Source organism: Rhinolophus sinicus, linkage group LG04 (assembly GCF_036562045.2).
Source record: "Rhinolophus sinicus isolate RSC01 linkage group LG04, ASM3656204v1, whole genome shotgun sequence".
Taxonomy (NCBI): Eukaryota; Metazoa; Chordata; class Mammalia; order Chiroptera; family Rhinolophidae; genus Rhinolophus; species Rhinolophus sinicus.
The window spans coordinates 183612768-183631696 of record NC_133754.1 but is presented as its reverse complement, the minus strand read 5'-3'; the positions used below and the strand labels follow the sequence as shown (position 1 = coordinate 183631696).

The window sequence follows — 18929 nt, the reverse complement described above, 5'->3', positions numbered from 1 at the left end:
CCCCAGCTCAGACCCGGATTTGGAGGGCATCCGACGCCACCGGGACCACGTAAACCTGAGACCTGGATGAAGGGGGTGGAGCCACAGGGATGCTGAGCCCCATGTGTACCCCATCATTCATTCCCCTCTGTGGTACCTCAGTTGGCCACCCTCCAGCCATCTCGGGTACCAAGTGGGGTTGACCATGGGCAGCGGTGAAGTCTGGCCTCATCCCTTCACCTGCAGCACACTCTCCACCCAGACTTGGATTGACCCTTTGGGGCTGCCTCCTCCCTCCTGACCTGGGGTTTGGGGTGGTGTGAAATGAGGGGAGTGCCGGGGAGTGGAGCGTGCTGGTGGCAGCCTGGGGAACTCACAGCAAGACAAGGACTTTTGGGCGGAGCCCAGGGCCTGGGAGGGTGGAGCTGTCTCTGGTAGGAGCCATGTGTCTGGGGTATCTTCTCCTGGGCTCAGAGTGAGCGGGAGAGGCCAGAGCTGGACTGGCCTGTCGTCAGACCCCAGGGTCAGGGTGCTGGTCTGTGAGTTCCAGCCCTCTCCTTGAAATGTTGCCAGTTTGATCCAATGCTGTAGAAACTTTCAGGTTCAGCCCAGTGCACACTCCTAAGGAGGAAGCCCAAGACAGATGCTGCACCCCATCCACCTGGGCACCCCAGGCTCCCATAAGGGCCCCTCCGAGGAACCCCTGGGGCTCTCTTTAATGGATTTCTTGACTCTAGGCTTCCAAGAACTTCCTTCATGTGTGAGGGACTTGGAGGAACAGGCAAAAGTGAGAGGACAAAGGGGACTGGTTTGCATAGTCCTGGAGGCAGGGACAGAACCTGGGGGACCCCTGGGGAGGCAGAGCCCTTTTCCCACATAATATCCAGGGGACCCTGGGGCCTCTGTGTGTGTGTCCCTGGCAGGCCACTGTGCTTGGGAATGGGCTTCCAGAGTGGCCAGGCAATCACAGAAGAGGAGGTGTCTGTTGGAGTTGGGGGGAATCCAAGCAGGCTTCCTGGGAGAGGCATCATTTGAATTGGAACCTGAAAGGTAGATGGAAGTTTCAAAATCTGTTAATTCCATGCACTCATGAGCAATGGTCAATGTCAAAGGCTTAGGCAGAAAAGCTCAAAGAAGAAATGAAAACCTCCCATACTCTCACCCGCTGGGACCCTTGTTGGCATACGTTGCCTTGAGGACCTTCGTCACTGCAACAACCTTCCTGCCAGATCCCTGCATCTGCCCTCAGTCCTCAGGTCGTCCCCCACCCAGAGCCAGAGGCTTCTCTGCCATCAGAGGGAGGCCATGTTCTCATAAGGCCAGCAAGGCCCCACACAGTCTTCACCTGCTTCATTGTCCGTCTCTCCCTCTGGAATGTGCGCTGTTGGGGGCAGAGACGTGGCTGTGTGCCCTGTGGTGCTCGTGGTCTTGGAAGAGCACCTGGCTCCTAGGTCGTTTCTATGAGGTGAATGAATGCTGTGCAAAATGAATGCGCGCGCGCGCGCGTGTGTGTGTGTGTGTGTGTGTGTGTGTGTGTGTGTGGTATGGAGAGACAGGGATTCAGGATTGTTTTTATTCAGGATGGAATTCCATAATAAAAAATACTCATGTTTCTTGGCACGGGGGAGACATCCGTGTGTCACAGATGTGGGTGGCGTCTGTGCTCAGGGCTCACAGCCTCGCAGCAACACTTTGGACTGGCCTTTTGTCATTGGTTGAGACTTAACTTAATACTTCTGTACTTCCTCCCAGGGCTTTCAATGGTCAATATCATGAATTTTAATAGCTCCCTGGCATTCTGTCACCCCGGATGCCCTCATCATTTATTTAATCGCCGTTATTGTTGGATAATTAATTTTCCAGGCTGCATCAGCATAAGCAATGCTTTCACTGGCATCTTTGTACATAAATCTCTGTGCACACCCATTTCTTTCAGGTACGTGTCTAGAAGTAAAATCACGGGGCCAAAAGACATGCCCGTCTTTAAGGCTCGGGGTACATATTGTCCTTCAAAAAAGATGGTTCCGGTTTGGATAGGATTTTAAAAAGATTCTTGCCCATATCTTAGTACCCAAGTAGGGAAATTTACAAGGGTATACCTCAAGAATATACACCCACAATCCCACATCCTTGAGAAAATCACTGTTCATGTTATGGATTATGATTCCAGACTTTTTCACCATGCATAGTAAATATATATGCGTATTACATGCCTAATATGTCTAATATTTTGTATGTGTGCATATTAAATATATGATATTTATATTATACTCTAGATATGTATATATCTACAGTATCTATGTCTCCAAAAGAGAGGGAGACTGTGGTAGTTCATGTTACCTCTACTCCCTGGAGGTCCTGCAGCGTGCTCACCGGTGAGAAAACTGTCATTCCTTTTATCCATGCCAGCCAAAACGCTGAGGAGCTTCACTTTTTAAAGTTTGAACTATGAAAATGATAGGGTTTTTCTTTCCATTTTCCAAATATAAAATTGTAACATTGAACTATTTTGTTTCAAACCACACACAGTTCCCCAGACATGCTAATGCATCTGCTAGAATTTAACTGGGTTTTTTAAAAAGTTGACACTACATCAGAACTGGCGTTGGAATGGATTTTCACTGGCAGAGGGGGCTGGGTGGGGAACATGTCCCTGCAGGGGAGAGTGGAAAGAGAGCATGTGATGGGTCCAGGGACAGAGTTGTCTGGGTTGTCTGAGGAACCTGGGGGTAGGGGACAGCAGGGCTAGATGCTGGATCCTCAGACACTTGGCCTGCGTGATGGAACTTTGCTGGGGAGGCCCTGGGGAGCCATAGGAGGCTTTAGGCAGGGGAGGGACATGCCCAAGGCTGTGTTTTAGGGCAGTTATTCTGTTGGCTTGTGCAGAATGGCCTGGAAGAAGATAAGACAGGAGGTTGTTACTGTGGCCTGGCAGACAATTTGAATAGAGGCTTCATGTCTCCTCTGCAGTAGGTCTGGGGTTTCTTTTGGGTACACCATGGGCAGAGGAAGGCCAAACTCAAAAAGGACTTCCCACCACCATCTCGACCTGTATCAGTTTTCTATGCTGGGTAACAACTTGCCACAAACGTAGCAGTTTTAAACAACGGCAGTAATGATCTTACAGTTTCTGTACCTCAAGAACTCTACTCAGGGTCTCACAAAGCTGCAGGCAAGGGACCTCCAGGCTGAGGTCTCCCTGAAGGTCAGTGTCCACTTCCAAGTTCACTCAGACTGTGGGCAGAATTCAGTTCCTTGTGCTATAAGACTGAGGCCCTCAGCAGCCAGGTCCACCCCCTCCACAGGCGGTTCACAGCATGGCTGTTTGTTCTTCCAGGCCAGCAGGCAGGCATCTCTCTGCTTTGACTCTCTCCTTTCAGGGAAAGCATGGACCCTCTTAGAGGGCTCACCTGGTTAGGTCAGTCTCACCCAAGATAATCTCCTTTTGGATTATGTCAAAGTCAACTAAGTAGGGATCTTAATTACATGTCTCAATATTACCACACTCTGTTGGTTAGAAGCAAGTCAGAGGTTGCACCCCCACTCAAAGAGAGGAGATGACACAAAGGTCTGGCTGCCTCTCAGTTCTTCCGATTTCCAGGTGCCCACTCCTGATCCCTCACCTCCCAAGCTCGATCCATTCCCACTTCTAAGATGTGAACTAAGAGTTGAGAAGCTTTCGAACCCACCCTTTCCAGCACTTGCAATATAAAAGGGCGTCACTGATGACGTCACTACCCCAAAGCTTCAAGGCCAGAGGACTGATGGAACGCCAGGCAGTGGAGTGGAGAGCTTGGGATAGCACCGCTCACCGAAAGGTATCGAAAAGACATGTTCAGCTCTGACCGAGCCGCCCAGGGGGACAGAAAAGGGAAGAAAGCACATTGTTTTAGCTTCAAAGAGCTCCTTGTGTCGTTGAGACTGTCACATTGGCCTGCTGAGTTTGGTTTTCTATCAGGTTATTAACCACATTACAGAAATATGGACACTGGATTGTGAACCACCATAATATGGAAACGATTTGCATTTTGTCTTGTGTCTGTCCCGATTTTTTACACTGCATGTATGAAATGTGTGATAAACATCTTGGCACACGTTGCTTCCCCCTCCCGCCACTCTCCCCCCATTTTGGATTATTTCTCCAAGTGGGGCTTAGAGATGGGTGAGAACCTGCACACGTTTTCATGGCCATTGGTACATTTTCCGGAAGGCTTGTACTGATTTCCCCTCTGTGACCCCCGCTGGTGGTTGGGGATTTGTTTGTTTCTTTGTCTTTTGAGAGAAGGCTGGGTCAGGAGCTGACTGCTTGCCCTGTGATTTGTGGGGAGAGGGTGGGTGTTCTCCCAGGTCTGTGCCTGACAGTGACCCCAGAGAGCCCTCCAGGGTCAGGAGGTAGAGGTACAGGAACTGGGGGCACCATTTTGCTTTTGTCCCCAACTGGCACTCCCAAGGAGTGTGGGCACCAAAGGGACAGGAGATGAGCCCCTGAACTGTGTGTGCCTGGTTCCCCGGACAGGGAACGTGCCAGTTCCCCCCAGGACGGGGAGTATTTTGACTTCCTCAAACTCCATCCCTCGCTCTGTGCTCCTCCACCATAAACACCAAAGTGCCCATTTTCAGAGGGTAACTTTTGCCAACAACCCTGTGAAGTGGCTTCTGTTATTCTCCCTATTTACAGAGGAGGAAACTGAGTCCCAGAGAAGTGCCTTGCCCAAGGTAAAACTGGCCTTTATTTCTCAGGTTTTGAGTTTCATAAGAGCCAGACTGCCTTTCCTTCTCTCTCTCTCTCTCTCCCTCACTCTCTCTCTCTCTCTCCTTAAGTTCCTGTATTTCAAACAAGAAACAGAAGTAGATGCACACAATGCCCTCTCCCAAACTCACAAACGGACAAAGGGAGGCAGAGAGAGGATTCCGAGTTCTCCCAGCCTGGGATGGGGCCTTGGGTACCTTCTCCTCATGGAAAATTCTGTCCCGGGACGAGTGCCCACGAAGCTCCCGCACAGCCCTGCAATTAGGCTACAACACAACAGCAATGTGCAAATACATTTCTTTTTACGGGGAGGGCCTCTGTGCCCCCTCCCTCAGCTCCCCAGAGCAACATATGTAAACGATTAAGCGGGTTTGTTTTTGCTAGAGCGCTCGGGAGGAAGTGACATTGACGTCCTTGTGCCCCATGGCAGGGCCAGCACCTCTGTGGGAACCCTGCCCCTGGCTTTTTCCAAAGCTGGGATTCTTGGGACCTGCCTTCCAGGCCTCAGCTGGAGCCCCCACCCGGTGTGACCCCATCTCTGCTGCAGGCAGCCCCAACCTGGCCATGCTTCACTGCACCCTCCCTTTGGATTGCAAATAGAAAGACCGGATGTGTGTCCTCCATCCGAGCTCTGGAGCACTGACAAGTGCCTGGGCGGGCCTGTCCCTCCATTGCTCCCAGGTCAGTACTTCTGGGGAGGAAAGGGCCACTCTTCCTGGCTGCCCAGGAGTGCACTGTTCTGGGCCCCATGGGCCAGCCTTTGGCTGGTGCAAATCCCCTGGTAGGGGTGAGAGGGTCAGCTCCAGTGAGGGAGGACACTGCTCAGACCAGGATGGCCCCAGCTCTTGTCTAGGTGGAAGGGCAGGCCAGCATCTTCCAGAGAACTCTACCAGGCAGCTCTCATTTCCAGGGTTTCTGGCCTCTGCCTGTCCCTCAGCCCATCATCTAGTCATCAAACCCTACCCCTGCTGTGTCCAGGACACCTCCAAGATCTGCCCGCTCTGTCCCCATGTGGTCCAGGCTGCGGGTTCTCCTGCCTGGATATATGCCTGGGTCTCCTTAGGGATCTCTCAGCCTCCACACGCAGCCCAGGGGGTGGGTCCCTTCCCATTCCTCCCTGTCCCTCCCCACACAAATCCCCTTGTGCTTCTCCAGTGCCAGGATGATCTGGATATACCATCTCCACTTGAGCCGGCTCCTGCTTCTTCACCTTTATCCTGAACCAGATTGAACCCTGGAGCTGGCCCAAAGAGACAGCTTCTGGCTTGCCCCAGGGCCTTCACACATGCTGTTTCCTTAGCCAGGAACACTGTTCTCCCTCCCCTCTTGATTTGGTGAACTCTTCATCCTTCCAGGGCACCTCCTCCAGGAAGCCTGCCTGGATGCCTTAGACTATGTTTGGGGCCTCTGTGCTGGGTGTGGCCTCTATAGCCAGGCACCTTGTCTGTGTCAGTTCAGTATCAGTTCTCTGCTCTCTCTTCAGGGTCTGGGTAGGGCCCAGCACACAGCAAGTGTTTCATAATATTTGTTCCGTGATAAATGGCAAAATGGAGGCCCAGAAAGCACTTCGCTAAAGCAGAGGCCAAAGTGAGCAAGAAAACAGGTCTGGCTGCCTCCCCCACCCCTGACCAGGTGCAGGTCTCTCCTGTGCTTGGCCCAACTTTCGTAGTCAGGTGGGCCTGAGCCAGCTCAAGGCATCAGCAGAATGTCCCCTCCCACACCGGAGCCCCCTCAGTGTCCCACGCTCTCCTGCTGACCAGAGTCCCAACCCTCCAGCCACAAGGAAGCCACACGGCCGAGCTTCCCAAGTGTGTCTGCACATCTGAGGAGGCCAAGCTCCACCCCAAGGACCGTGTTCTCATGGTAGAAATCCAGATGGAGTACCAGGAGGACTATCTAGGGGTGAATTGGGGGAGAAGGGGGAGGGCTCCTCACCTCACTCATGGGTATAGTCACCATCTCTTCTAAAACAAAAACGGGCACCATGCCTCATGCAAGGATTGTCACATGGCTTTGGCCTGTTTGAGGTCATGCGGCTGCAGCCTGTGTGGGAATGCTGGCACTCGGGGGCGCTCTGCTGCAGTACGCGCAGACTATAGAGTGTGGACCCCACCAGGGTGTGACCGCCATGGAACAGCGCGGGCTGCCCCTGGGGGTCCAGGAGTGCTGTCCCACTTCCTGGGGACTGGTTGAGGTTACTTTTATTGGAAATGATCTCTTACCTTCCCTGGAAGGTGTGCCCCTCAGAAGGGGAGGCATGGAGCCAGGTGGAAGGGGTGGCTCCAGACCACTCCCCTCACCCACAGTTTTCTATAGACTCCTCATAAATGATGTCATTGGCTGGTGGTACATGTGTCCTCTCTCACCCCCAGTTACCCTCTGCAAAAGGGGGAATTGGGAGAAGGCCTTCCGGTGGCCTTGGCTGTCAGGACTCTTCCTCTGTCCTGTGAGCCAGCTTGGGACCTCCACTCTGCACCCCACCTTCTGGGCCATTTGCCTGGGCCCCTCCACAGTCAAATGCCCGGAGGGGTCCCACGCTTTCTGCATGTGCAGAAGCAAGGGATTCAATTTCAGTATCTGCCCCACACACCCTCTAGCCCGTCCATGGTCACGCCCCCTGCCCCCTGCTATAGGGAAGAGGAGACACTGCCTGACCAGATAGGGGGGTCCTGCCCAGAGGCACCTAAATACCTGGGTTCCATGGAGCCTGGGGCCGGTCTCTGTCCCCCTATCCCACTCTCCACCCCAGGGACTCTGCAGGGTGATGGAGGACTTCATTCAGAAGAAGACACAGATATGAGGGCAGCTGGCCTTGCTGGCTGCTGGTTCGAGCCAGACCCAGGGAAATCACCATGGCTGCTGCAGGCCAGAGCAGCGCCCCACATGGCCGGCTCTTAATTAGTTTGCTGCTCTTATCTGCCCTCCCGCAACCTTTTAGGGCTTAAAAATTTTTTATTTCTTAAAGACAAAAGCTATTTGGTTTTAATACACAAAGTAAGTGAGGTCCTTGGTGAGCTTCTGCTCCACTTTCTGGCCCATCCCCTCCAAGGGTCATGGGCCAAAGTCTCCAGGTGGCCACGGACGAGGGGCTGAGCCAGGCTTCAGGTGTCTCAGCAGCCTCTCGGGCCCAGGAGTCCGGGCGGGAGAGAAGGGCCAGGACAGGCCTACCAGCCTGTCCTGGGGACAGCGGACAGGAGAAGGTCACTTTCCTGTGTGTCTGCCCTCTTTTCTGTTGTTGTAGACCCGGAAGGCAGCTGGGTCCTGGTGGGGCCGGCCATCAATTCACCGTGGGCACCTGGCTATGGTGCAAGCTGAACTCCTTGGCCTTGAGACGGAGGCTGGCAATGCTGTTGGCCATATTGACCCCTGAGGTCGCGGGGCTTGAGCCTCCAGGGCTGTAGGGTGGCACCGTACTGGGATGACAAAACACAAGGACATATTGGTGTGTCTGGCATGCCGCCTGGAGCTGACCACTTCTGGCTGTCAGCGCCGGCCCTTCTGCCTCCCCTCCTCAGCTTGTTGTCCTGGGAAACCTTCCCCTGGGGGTGGGTGTGAACCGGGGCTGCAGGATTTAGGGAGGAGACAGAAGCCCCCATTGCCAGCACTAGGACATGGAGCCGCCCCAGTGGGTTTGTGGGCATTCCTCACTGGACCAGGAGCTTCCTGAGAGCAGGGCCTGGGTCCTGTTCATCCCCAGCACCTGCACTGGGGCTGGTGAGCAGCAGGATGGAGGTGAATAAACACACAGCTGTATTTAAGAATGCCTCTTGGGTGTTCCCTGCCCCAGGTAAGGACAGGGCAGGGGGTAGGTTGGGAGAGCTCTGAGGCTAACGTGGTCATGTCTAGGGCTCCAGTTCCACAAGCCAACCGCTGGATCTCATCTTCCACCAGACCAGGGCTGCAGCAGAGCTGCTCACACAAACCAAGGGGTGGCTGGCACCCCCTCGAGTTGCGGGGAACAGAAACCCAGCTCCCTAGCACCTCCTCCCTCTTCCTTCTCACCTACCACCTCAGAGCCTTTTCCCAGCTTTGATTAAGGGGAAACTGCCCCAAAACTTGTCTCTGGACCCCAGCCAGGTCCCCAGGACAGGGAGGCTAATCTCCCAGGTCTCCCGGCCTCAGTTTCTTGCCAGGGGGGTCAACACAGGGTGCTGGGGCCCTTGGGCCAGCCTAGAAACCTTCTACAGGTTTTCAGCTTCCTTAGAGTGACATGGGTTCTTTGCTTCCCCTCCAGACAGGCCTCATCTTCTCACCCCTCCACATTCATGCACATATTCATGTGTGCACGTATGTGCGTGCACAAACATTCTTGAGCACTCACAGATACATGCATACACACTTAGACAATCATGCACACACGTGTCCATACATGCTCATACGTGTATACTCTTACAACACCCACATGTGCATATTCATGAGCACACACACACACTTGCCCACACACCACTTGGTGGACCCCCAGTCCAAGGCGCTCCTCGGCACCATTCACAGCTGTCTTCAGATGCTCAAAGGAGTCTAGGCCCTGACACATCCCATAGGATCCCCTGGCGGCGCCCCCACCCGACCTGAAGCGGTACCAGCTCTCACCTGTAGGGGGACGAGGCTGTCCAGGAGAGATAATCTGGGCTCAGGGCGGTGGGCCGGGGAGCCACCGGCTGCTCGATGGCAGCTTCCTGGCTGTAGGACTTGAGCAGCGAGGCGGAGCGGTTGGCCAGCATGGCTCGCTCATTTCGGCGGAACTTGGCCCTGCGGTTCTGAAACCAGACCTGGGGGCGGGAGAGAATAGGGAGCAGGATGCAGCTGGCTGAAAATGGGGACCCAAGTTTTTGGACCCAGTGTGTGTCCACCAACCCTGGACTGGCAACGTACCCTCTCCAAGCCTCAGTTTTCTCACCTGTAAAATGGGGTTGATAGGTGGTACCTGCTGCTGGCTAAGTCTGAGTTGGAGAATAGGCAGGTGAATGGATGAAGGAATGAGTTAATGAGCACTAGTTGTTGTGAGGATGTAATGAGAGAGGTGTGTGCCGAGCACTCAGCTGAGAGCTGGCACAGAGTAAGCACTTAACACTTTCAAACGACTTTTATTTAGCAAAATCTTTTGTGCCAGGCACTATTCTAATCACTTTACAAATATATTAACTCATTTAATTCTCAGAACCCTATAAAATAGACCCATGTGATTCTCATTTCACAGGGAGACAACTAAGGTACAGAGAGGTTAAGTAACTTGCTCCAGGCCACACAGCTAGTAAGTGGCAGAGTTTAGATTTGAACCTCAGCCCTCCTGACCTCAGATGTTTCTGCTCTGAAACACCTCACCTCAGCAAATCCCTAACTCTGGGTGAGATGGTGGCCGCACGGCCCCACTGGTGACCCACGGGTGGGCAGCGCTCACCTGGACGCGCGCCTCGCTGAGGTTGACGCGCCGGGCGAGCTCCTCGCGCACGAAAGCGTCGGGGTAGTGCGTGCGCTCGAACACGCGCTCCAGCGCCTGCAGCTGACTGCTATTGAACGTGGTGCGGTTCCGCCGCTGCTTCTTCTTCCGCTTGGCGGCGGCGCTGCGCCCGGGACTGGGACACTCACCTGCGGAGGAGCAGCCCGAGGGTCAGCAGGGCGGAGGACAGGTGAGGCGGATGCCAGTAGCGCCCCCAGCCCAGCCAGGACGCCTCTGCACCCGGAGGCGCCGACAAGGTCACCACTCAGGCACCTGCTCAGCAATTTGCACTGAGCTCTTAGGGCTCCCCCTGTGGAGGGGTGGTCCAGCCCCAGCAGGAGCATCTCCCTTTAATTCACTCCTTCGTTCATCCGTCCATTCATTCATTCTTCAGCACGTATTTGCTGAGCACCTACTCTGCGACAGGCACAGTGCTAGGGCCCCGGGGGTATAATGAACAAAAGCAACCAGGCTCCTATCCTGTGGAGCCAGGGGACACTTGAGTGTCCTCGGAACCTGGCCCAGGTTCTAGGGCGTGGTAAACCCTCCATCGATATTTGTTGTTGAATTATAATACCACATAGTAAAGAGCCGTAAGAGTCACAATTCCTAGGGCCCACCGCGTGCAGGTTCTTTAGCCCCCACAGATAATGGGGTGCTCACAGGAATCCCATAACACATGCTGTTATCCTTGTCGCTCCCAATTTACAGAGGGAGAAGGAAGGAGGATGTTCAGCTACTATTTCCACATTTAAATTTTATCCAAGGGCAGAAATGCTGACCTTTCATCCCCCAGGGCCCAGCTCACTGCCCACTCCTCCAGGGAGCCCTCCCGGACCAGTTGAGTCTACATGGGATCCCTTCCTCCCTGCTTCACTCACCCAGCACTTAGAACACTGCCCAGGTCAGCACCTCCTTGTGTATCTGATTTTCTTATTAAAAATGTGTATTTTAATAACAAAGTAATGTCACTGTTTGTCACGGTAACAGATTCAAAGACTGAAGGAAGCGTATAAAGTAAAACAAAAAATCCCCTCCCCCAACTCCCCAGGCTTTACAAGATGGCAAATGTGCATTTTAAAAAATTTACAAGCATGAGATCACGCTGAACACGCTGGTGCTTCAAGGGCTGATTTTTACTTAATAATATTCCAGATACTGGTCCACCCGACACAACAAACCTCACCCTCTCTCTTTGGGTTGTTTTCTCTACTCATTGTTTCCTCTTGTCCTCTCCCTCCACTTGTAGGCACCCCGTTCTTAAATTAGTCTTGGCTTTATCCTTCCAGGATTGCTTTTTGCAAATATAATAAAATACACATATTTTCTCCCCTTCTTCTATCAACAGGCAGCATTCCATGGACTATTCTGCACCTCACTTTTTCCTCCTTCATGATAGATCCCGGGGCTTCCTCCATCCGGGGCACAGAAATCACTCTCGTTCCTTTTCACAGCCCCACAGCCCTGGGTCATGCAACTGAGCTGCCAATCACTCACCGGAGCCTTAGGGGTGGGCACTCAGCGTGTTTCCAATCTTTTGCAATCAAAGGAATGCCACAGTGAATAACCTTGTGCAAACATGATTTTCCATTTTTGCCGGTGCATATTTGGGACAGAGTCCTAGAAAAGTAGGGTCGCTGGGCCAACGAGTGCGACGCTAGATGTGGCCAAATTCCCCCAGTGTATGGAAAGCCTATTTTGCCCAGTCTGGCCAACAGAGCATGTTGCCAGCCTTTTGGAATTTAGTCTATACCTTGTATTTTTGCTTCCCCAGTTACACATTCCCTTTGTACATCCTATGTTCTTCACACAGTGCTGGGCATTTGTTCAGCTGAGCATCTAGAACATTCCAGGCCCTGCGATGGATACCACTCAACCCCTGCTTTCAAACAAGCTCCCAGTTTAGCCAGGTTTACTGACTCTCAAGCAACCAATTGATTCGATCTGAGGCTAGATTGTTTCATGAAACTGGTAAGTGGTTGTGGGGTGGGGAGGGGGCTGTCAGGCAGGAATCAGGGAGGGTGCCTGGGGCAAGATGACCTCACAGCTGGGTTTGGACCAGTGGTTCTCAACTGAGGGCAATTTTGCCTCCAGGGGGCATCTGGCAATATCTGGAGACATTTTTGATGGTCAAAATTAGGATAGAGGGCCAGCCCAGTGGCTCAGGCGGTTGGAGCTCCGTGTTCCTAACTCCGAAGGCTGCCGGTTCGATTCCCACATGGGCCAGTGGGCTCTCAACCACAAGGTTACCTGTTCGACTCCTTGACCTCCAGCAAGGGAAGGTGGGCTACACCCCCAACAACTAAGATTGAACAGGGCACCTTGAGCTGAGCTGCTGCTAAGCTCCCGGATGGCTCAGTTGGTTGGAGCACAGGCTCTCAACCACAAGGTTGCCAGTGCGACTCCTCAACTCCCGCAAGGGATGGTGGGCTGCACCCCCTGCAACTAGCAACAGCAACTGGACCTGGAGCTGAGCTGCACCCTCCACAACTAAGACAGAAAGGACAACAACTTGAAGCTGAACGGCACTCTCCACAACTAAGATTGAAAGGACAACAACCTGACTTGGAAAAAGACCTGGAATACACACAGTTCCCCAATAAAGTCCTGTTCCCCTTCCCCAATAAAATCTTAAAAAAAAAAAAAAATTAGGTGCCTAGAAGCTAGGGATGCTGCTAAATACTCCTCAATACACAGGACAGGCCCCCACATCAAAGAATTATGTTTCACAACGTTCACGCTGCTGAGGATGAGAACCCCGGGTTAGATGGCTCATCAGGAGTTCACGTTCAGTGCTTTGACTTGCAAACGCACGGGACACACATGGGGGTGGGTAGGCAGTGGCTGGGAACACAGAGTGGCCCCATGCAAGCCGGCCTCCTCTCCTGGACTGGCTTAGTCTTCACTCCTCACCCCTTTCCTCCAAGAAAAGGCGAAGATGGATGAGAATGTCTAGGGCCCGTGAACGTTTCTCCACCTCCCAACCCCCATCCCCCTGAGCGGGAAGAAACCTTAAACCAAAACAACAAGGGCCCGAGTGCTGAAAACCGGGTGGTGATCAATAGCCCAGCGGGACAGAAGCTTCTGGAACACCAGCCATTGCAGAGCCAATGTCCGCCTCCCTTCAGGCAATGCTGCTTGGGCTCACACCCAACGCAGAAGGCATTTCAGCCAAAAAAGGAGACTTTTTCGGGAAGTTTCTGAGCAATTCAAAACTGAAGGTGTTTAAATGAAAACCATTTTGCAGCGCTCGCCCCGCCAAGTGGGCACCGGAAGAAACAACCCCACTCTTTCTCCAAACTATGTGGTGACTTGGAGCCAAAACCCTCACACAAAGGCATTTACTGCCCCCCCCAACCGCAGACCCTCCCCTGACAACAGCTGGTCTCCACAGTGGTGGACTTAGCTCTCTCTGGGGTTCCCATCAAGGCAGCTAGGATGGGCCGTGCTCAACGAAAGTCAGTTTGGGCTGGAGTGGTGCCCAGCGCTCCATATGCTGCTAGCTGCTGACGGCATCCCCGGACCCACTCATTTCACACACAGGGAAACTGAGGCTCTGGGTGGCTTCCCCAAGGTCATGCAGCTGAGCTTGGAATCCACGTCTATTAAAGGGCTCAGCCGGCTGAGGTTGTGAGCCCTGCTCCGTGGTGGTCTCCTCCCTCATCTACCTCGCTCCTAGGGCGCTGTCTCCCTCTCAGTCCCACCTCTGGGAGACGCCACAAGGAGGGGTCTTCAGGTTCACGTCATCTCATTAGTGAGGAAATGCCCCTGAGTCCCCATGCTAGCCCATGGCAAGGGCGCCCTGGGCACTGCTTTGTTCTAAAGGAAGACCTCACCTCTGGGAGCTGGGAGGGCAGTGGCTTGCCCAAGGTCACACAAAGTCTCTGTGACGAGCTGAGTTTAACTCAGTGCCAGAGCATAGTAATTGCTCGATAAATGCTTGTTGCTCATTCGCATTATGGCTTGAATGCATGTGGCTTGGTGCCTGAAGACAGGCTTTCCTCCCTCACCCCAGCCCGCAGTTTAAAGATGGTCCCACTGTCCTCCAGTGGGCAAAGGCTGAGGAGAGGCCGGCGAGGTTGAGGAAGACTCAGGCAGCATCTCAGAGGTGACCCAGGACTCGAACCCACAGCTTTGGACTCAGCCAGGGCTCCAGGGCTGACCTCTGCTTCCCAGCGGATGTGCAGGATACTCGTTACCCTAAGTTCCTGAATCACTCCCGAGAAATATGTTGTGGTGGGCGCGTGGGTTTCTCTGGGGACTGCACGCTTGGGCTTAAAGCATTCGGAAAACAAACACTCTCTAAGCCTCAGGCCAGCAGAGCACTGAGGCCTGCTCATCCAAGTCCGGCTGTGCCCAAAGTTTCCCTTTGTTCAATAAAAGTTCTGCTTTCCTCTGGGATTAAAAATAAAGCCCCAAAACGTCCTTCATTTACACTGGCTATTTACATGCTATTGTGAGGGGCTGGATTGGGGAAGAGATAAACGTACTCAGATGGGGGAGGCCTGCCACGCTCTCTCTCCCTTAAAACCAAAATTACTTCGTCCCGATTATATTACAATGGAAAAAAAATGAGTGGTGCACAGTTTTCTGCCATTAAATTATTTCACACATACCATTTATTTGGCTGACTGCGGGCCAAAGACATTTAAAAACTGTGCTCTCAGCCAAATGATCAAGTGTTCCTGGCTGCTCTCCCCTGCACCCATGGTTTTTCTTATTCCGTGTAATTTAAGGGCCTAAATAGTCTGGAGGGAGTTAACTGCAAATTCTTCCCAAGACAAATAAACCCAGCCTCTTCGTTTCTGCCTTTCTCAAGCCGTCCAGAGACACTCTGTGTTTGTTTTTGCTTCAAATAGTCAGTTTGCGCCTGACCCCAGGGCCGTGGTGAGCTCCAACCCAAATAAATAACTTTTATTAATTAGCATTTATTCTGACCAAATAAGCAGCCTCCCCCTCCCCCCAACATGATCTCTGCCAACACGTTCACAAAAATAAACAACGGGTCCCCAGGACCTTGATGTGGATTTAACAAATTAACACTGGGCCATGGTCAAAGGAGCTTCGAAGCTGCAGAAATATTTACAGCCAGGAAAGTCTTAGGAAGGAAGTGGAGGTGGGGGGTGGGGAGAGGCTAGCAAAGACCCGCGGCTCCCCCAACACCCCAGGTCTTTTGGGAGAGATTTGGGTTCCTTTGAAGGACCTCTGGGAGAAGGGCTCACACAGGAATTCTGGAAACTGCGTCCTCAGCTGCTGCCTGGACATCTCTGAGGACCTATATGCTACTAGGGGAGACCCAAGCGGGACTCTCACCGCCTCACGTAAGAAGTGGGACACAATATAGCCTAGTGGTTAAGGACACAGGACGCCCTGGGTTAGGCTCTCGGGTCAGCCCCAGCTCACGAGGAGAGTGGCCGTGGGAGAACCCTTTAACCCTGAAATCTCACTGAAAAATGGGACTAATAGGAACCCCTCATAATAACCCTACATGGGGGGCTCTGAGTCTGATTTTACAGATGAGGAAACTGAGGCACAGGGGGTTCAGCAACATTCCATAGCCATGTGGCTATTAAAGCCAGAGCTGGGATTTGAACCTGCAAATCAGCACAGCACCCAGACTCTTAACTACCTTGGCAGTGGCAGCTGGCCCAAAGAGTATCCCCAACCCTGGTCCTTATGCACTGTGATTCTGAGGGTCACTACAGGGGCTTAGGGTGTACGGAACAATCAAGAGGAGGGATGCTAAAGGCAGCAACGGCATTTCTGGAGCTGGGGTATGCGCTGGATACTTGGGCCAGAGGGTTTCTGGGAGGGGGAGGCGTATAGACTGCACAGCCTGTGAGACCTGCAAGAGCAAGGCCAGGGTCAGGCCTGGCACTGAGTCAGGCCAGCAATATTTGAAGGAAGAAAGGAAGGACAGACAGGACGTGGGAGGAGGGAGACAAAACGTGCATGGTTCCTGGAGCCCTCTGGAGATGGGAGCCTGGGCTTCCGGGGGTTCCCAGGGGCTTCCGGAGGTTTCCCCAGGAGGCCAGCCCCACTCAGGCCAGAATCCCACGCAAGGGGCTCAAGAGCTGGTTTTATCTCAGGCCCAGCTGGCCTCAGTCCCGGACACTGAGGACCAGGAACAAGGCACAGAGGAGGGGCTCAGTTTCTTTGGTGAGATTGCACAGGCCGACTTCCCAGTGTCACCTCCCAGGAGATCCCCAACAACCTCAAGAGGGGCAGGCAGGCTGTCTCTGCCTTACAGAGAAGACGGAGGGAGGCCCAGAGAGGGACCAGGACCTACCCAGGGTCACGCAGTGAGTGAAAGCCCTCCCCTTGCAAACCCCAGGCCCTTTCTTTTCTCGACACACCCCTGGTAGCCACTTTCAGGGATAAGGAAGGGAGGACGCAGCCCCAGCCCCAACCCAGCCCTGGACAGATCATGGCGTGAACATGACAGAAGGATAGAGCCCTTCTCTTGAAGGCTTCTGGCTCTCCCCACTGGGTGGAGCCACTCAGGCCACCCCAATGGGCAGAGCCAGGACCCGGGTCCTTCGGAGGTTTCAGAGCTGCTGTGTGCGTTCACGGCCACTCTGAGGTAGTGCTCACACTGGACACGCATACCCTCTCACCCGTGGACCCCTGCTCAAACATTCCTGGGCTTGCAACTTCTCTCCCTCCCTGGCTCATCTTCAGGTCTCAGCAGACACTGCCTCCTCCAGTAAGCCGTCCGGGACCCCTCCCCCCATCATTGCTCTATCACACTGTGGGGTAAGTGGTGGGGTCATTTGTCTGTCAAGGACTGGAAGTTACTGTTTTCTGTCTGTGGGACCATCATAGGGCCTGACCCAAGCTCAACTCTTCCCAAATATTTTTTGAGTGTTGAATGAATGAACAAATGAATGAACAAACAAGGAGGCATTGGAAGGGTGTGGTGAGATTTCAGAGCTGGTCCTCTGTCCTGGGCTGTCTCCAGGGTCCAGGGTCCTTCTTATGGAGCCATAAAGGCCTGTCTGACCAGTGCCAAGTCATGTGACATCATGTCCACAGGGCAGAGGACTGGGCTTGGGGCAGGGGGTGGGGGTGGGGTCAGCCACTGCCAGCCACCGTCCCCCTACCCTTCCAAGGATGTTTCACCTCATTAATTGTGAACCAAAACCCAAGGTGCTGACACGTTTTTATAGCTACAGTCTGGAGAAGGAGAAAACATGTCAGGAAGGAAGGTGAGGAGGGAAGACACAGTGGGGCCCCCATCCACGCCCAAGGCCTCACAGGCCTCAGTGAAGCATGAAGCATGTAAGAAGCCGGGGTCATGGGCTACCCCAGCCTGGGACCGCTGCTCACATGGCCCCTAGAAACCTCGGCAGAGCCCTGGAGGCAGCTGCAACGCTGCTTTGGGGTCTGAAGCCTCTCCCTTTCATGCACGAAGAACATGGTGTGCTGTCCACACTTCCACAGGGCCTATGAAGCCTCCAAGAAACTCCAGTGGAGGGGCCAGTGCACCAAGGGGATCTGCCTTCAGGCAGCATGAGCTCGTACCCACCTCAGGGCCTTTGCACATTCTGTTCTTCTGCCTGGAGCACTGCACCCCTTTTGCCTGGTGAATGCTTACCCCGTCTTTAGTCTGAGCCTAAATTGGCTGTCCTGAGAGGCTCTTCCAGCCCCCAGACCAGGATGGGTCTCCTGGGTATAGGCTCCTGGGTCCTGTCCCTCTCCTACACATCTGTGATTAAGTCGTTCTTCTGTTTCAGTTGTCTGTGTCATGCCTGTCTCTGCCACTTGAGTCTAAACTCCAGGGAGGTGGGGACTGGGTTTGCCTTGTCACTGCTGTATCCCCAGAACTGAGCAAGAAGTTTGGTTTCAAAAATATTTCTGAATGAATGATTACATAAATGAAGGAATGCCTCATTCCCGAAAAAGATGGGACATCTCAGCTTCTAAAGCCAGTTCCCTTTACCCTCAAAAGGGCCAGGCAATCGTTTCTTAGATGTGACATCGAAAGTACAAGCAACTAAAGAAAAAAGATAAATCAGACGTCATCAAAATTAAAAACTTTTGTGAACACCATCAAGAAAGTGAAAAGACAATCCACAGAATGGGAAAAATACCTACCAATCATATATTTGATAAGGTACTTGTATAGAAAATATAACGAACTCTTACAATTCCACACCAAAAAGTCAAATAATGCAATTAAAAAATGAGCACAGTATCTGAATAGACATTTCTCCAGAGAAAACATACAAATGACCAACAAGCACATGAAAAGATGCCCAACGTCATTAGCCATCAGGGAAATGCAAATCAAAATGACAATGCGATGCAACTTCACACCCACTAGGATGGCCAGAACCAAAAAGATGGACAATAACAACTACTTGTGAGGATGTGGAGAAATTGGAACCCTCATGCACTGCTGCTGGGAATGCAAAATGGTGCAGCTACTGTGGAAAACAGCCTGTAGTTTCTCAAAAGGTGAAACATAGAATTATCATATGATCCAGCGGTTCCACTCCTAGGTATCTATCCAAGAGAAATGAAAACATATATCCACATGAAAATGTGTACACAAATGTTCACAGCAGTCTTATTCGTAATAGCCAAAAAGGAAAAAAAAACAAATGCCCATCAACTGACGCACTAGTAAATAAAATGTGGTCCATCCACACAATGGAATATTATTCGACTGTAGAAAGGAATGAAGTACTGACCCATGCCACGACATGGATGAACCTTGAAAACACTATGTTGAGTGACAGAAGTCAGTGGCACTCACAAAAG

General features: G+C 52.7%; 1 protein-coding gene across 1 annotated transcript in view; it reads right to left on the bottom strand.

The window, feature by feature from the left end:
- Window positions 1-7661: 7661 nt before the first annotated feature.
- PRRX2 (paired related homeobox 2) overlaps window positions 7662-18929 on the bottom strand; it is a 40545-nt gene continuing 29277 nt past the window's right edge. The window contains exons 2-4 of the mRNA XM_074331173.1: window positions 10125-10312; window positions 9317-9495; window positions 7662-8142 (exon numbers count right to left, since the gene is read on the bottom strand). Of these exons, the coding sequence (XP_074187274.1) occupies window positions 8007-8142; window positions 9317-9495; window positions 10125-10312 (503 nt within the window). The 3' untranslated portion in view covers window positions 7662-8006. The remainder of the gene's footprint in view (window positions 8143-9316; window positions 9496-10124; window positions 10313-18929) is intronic.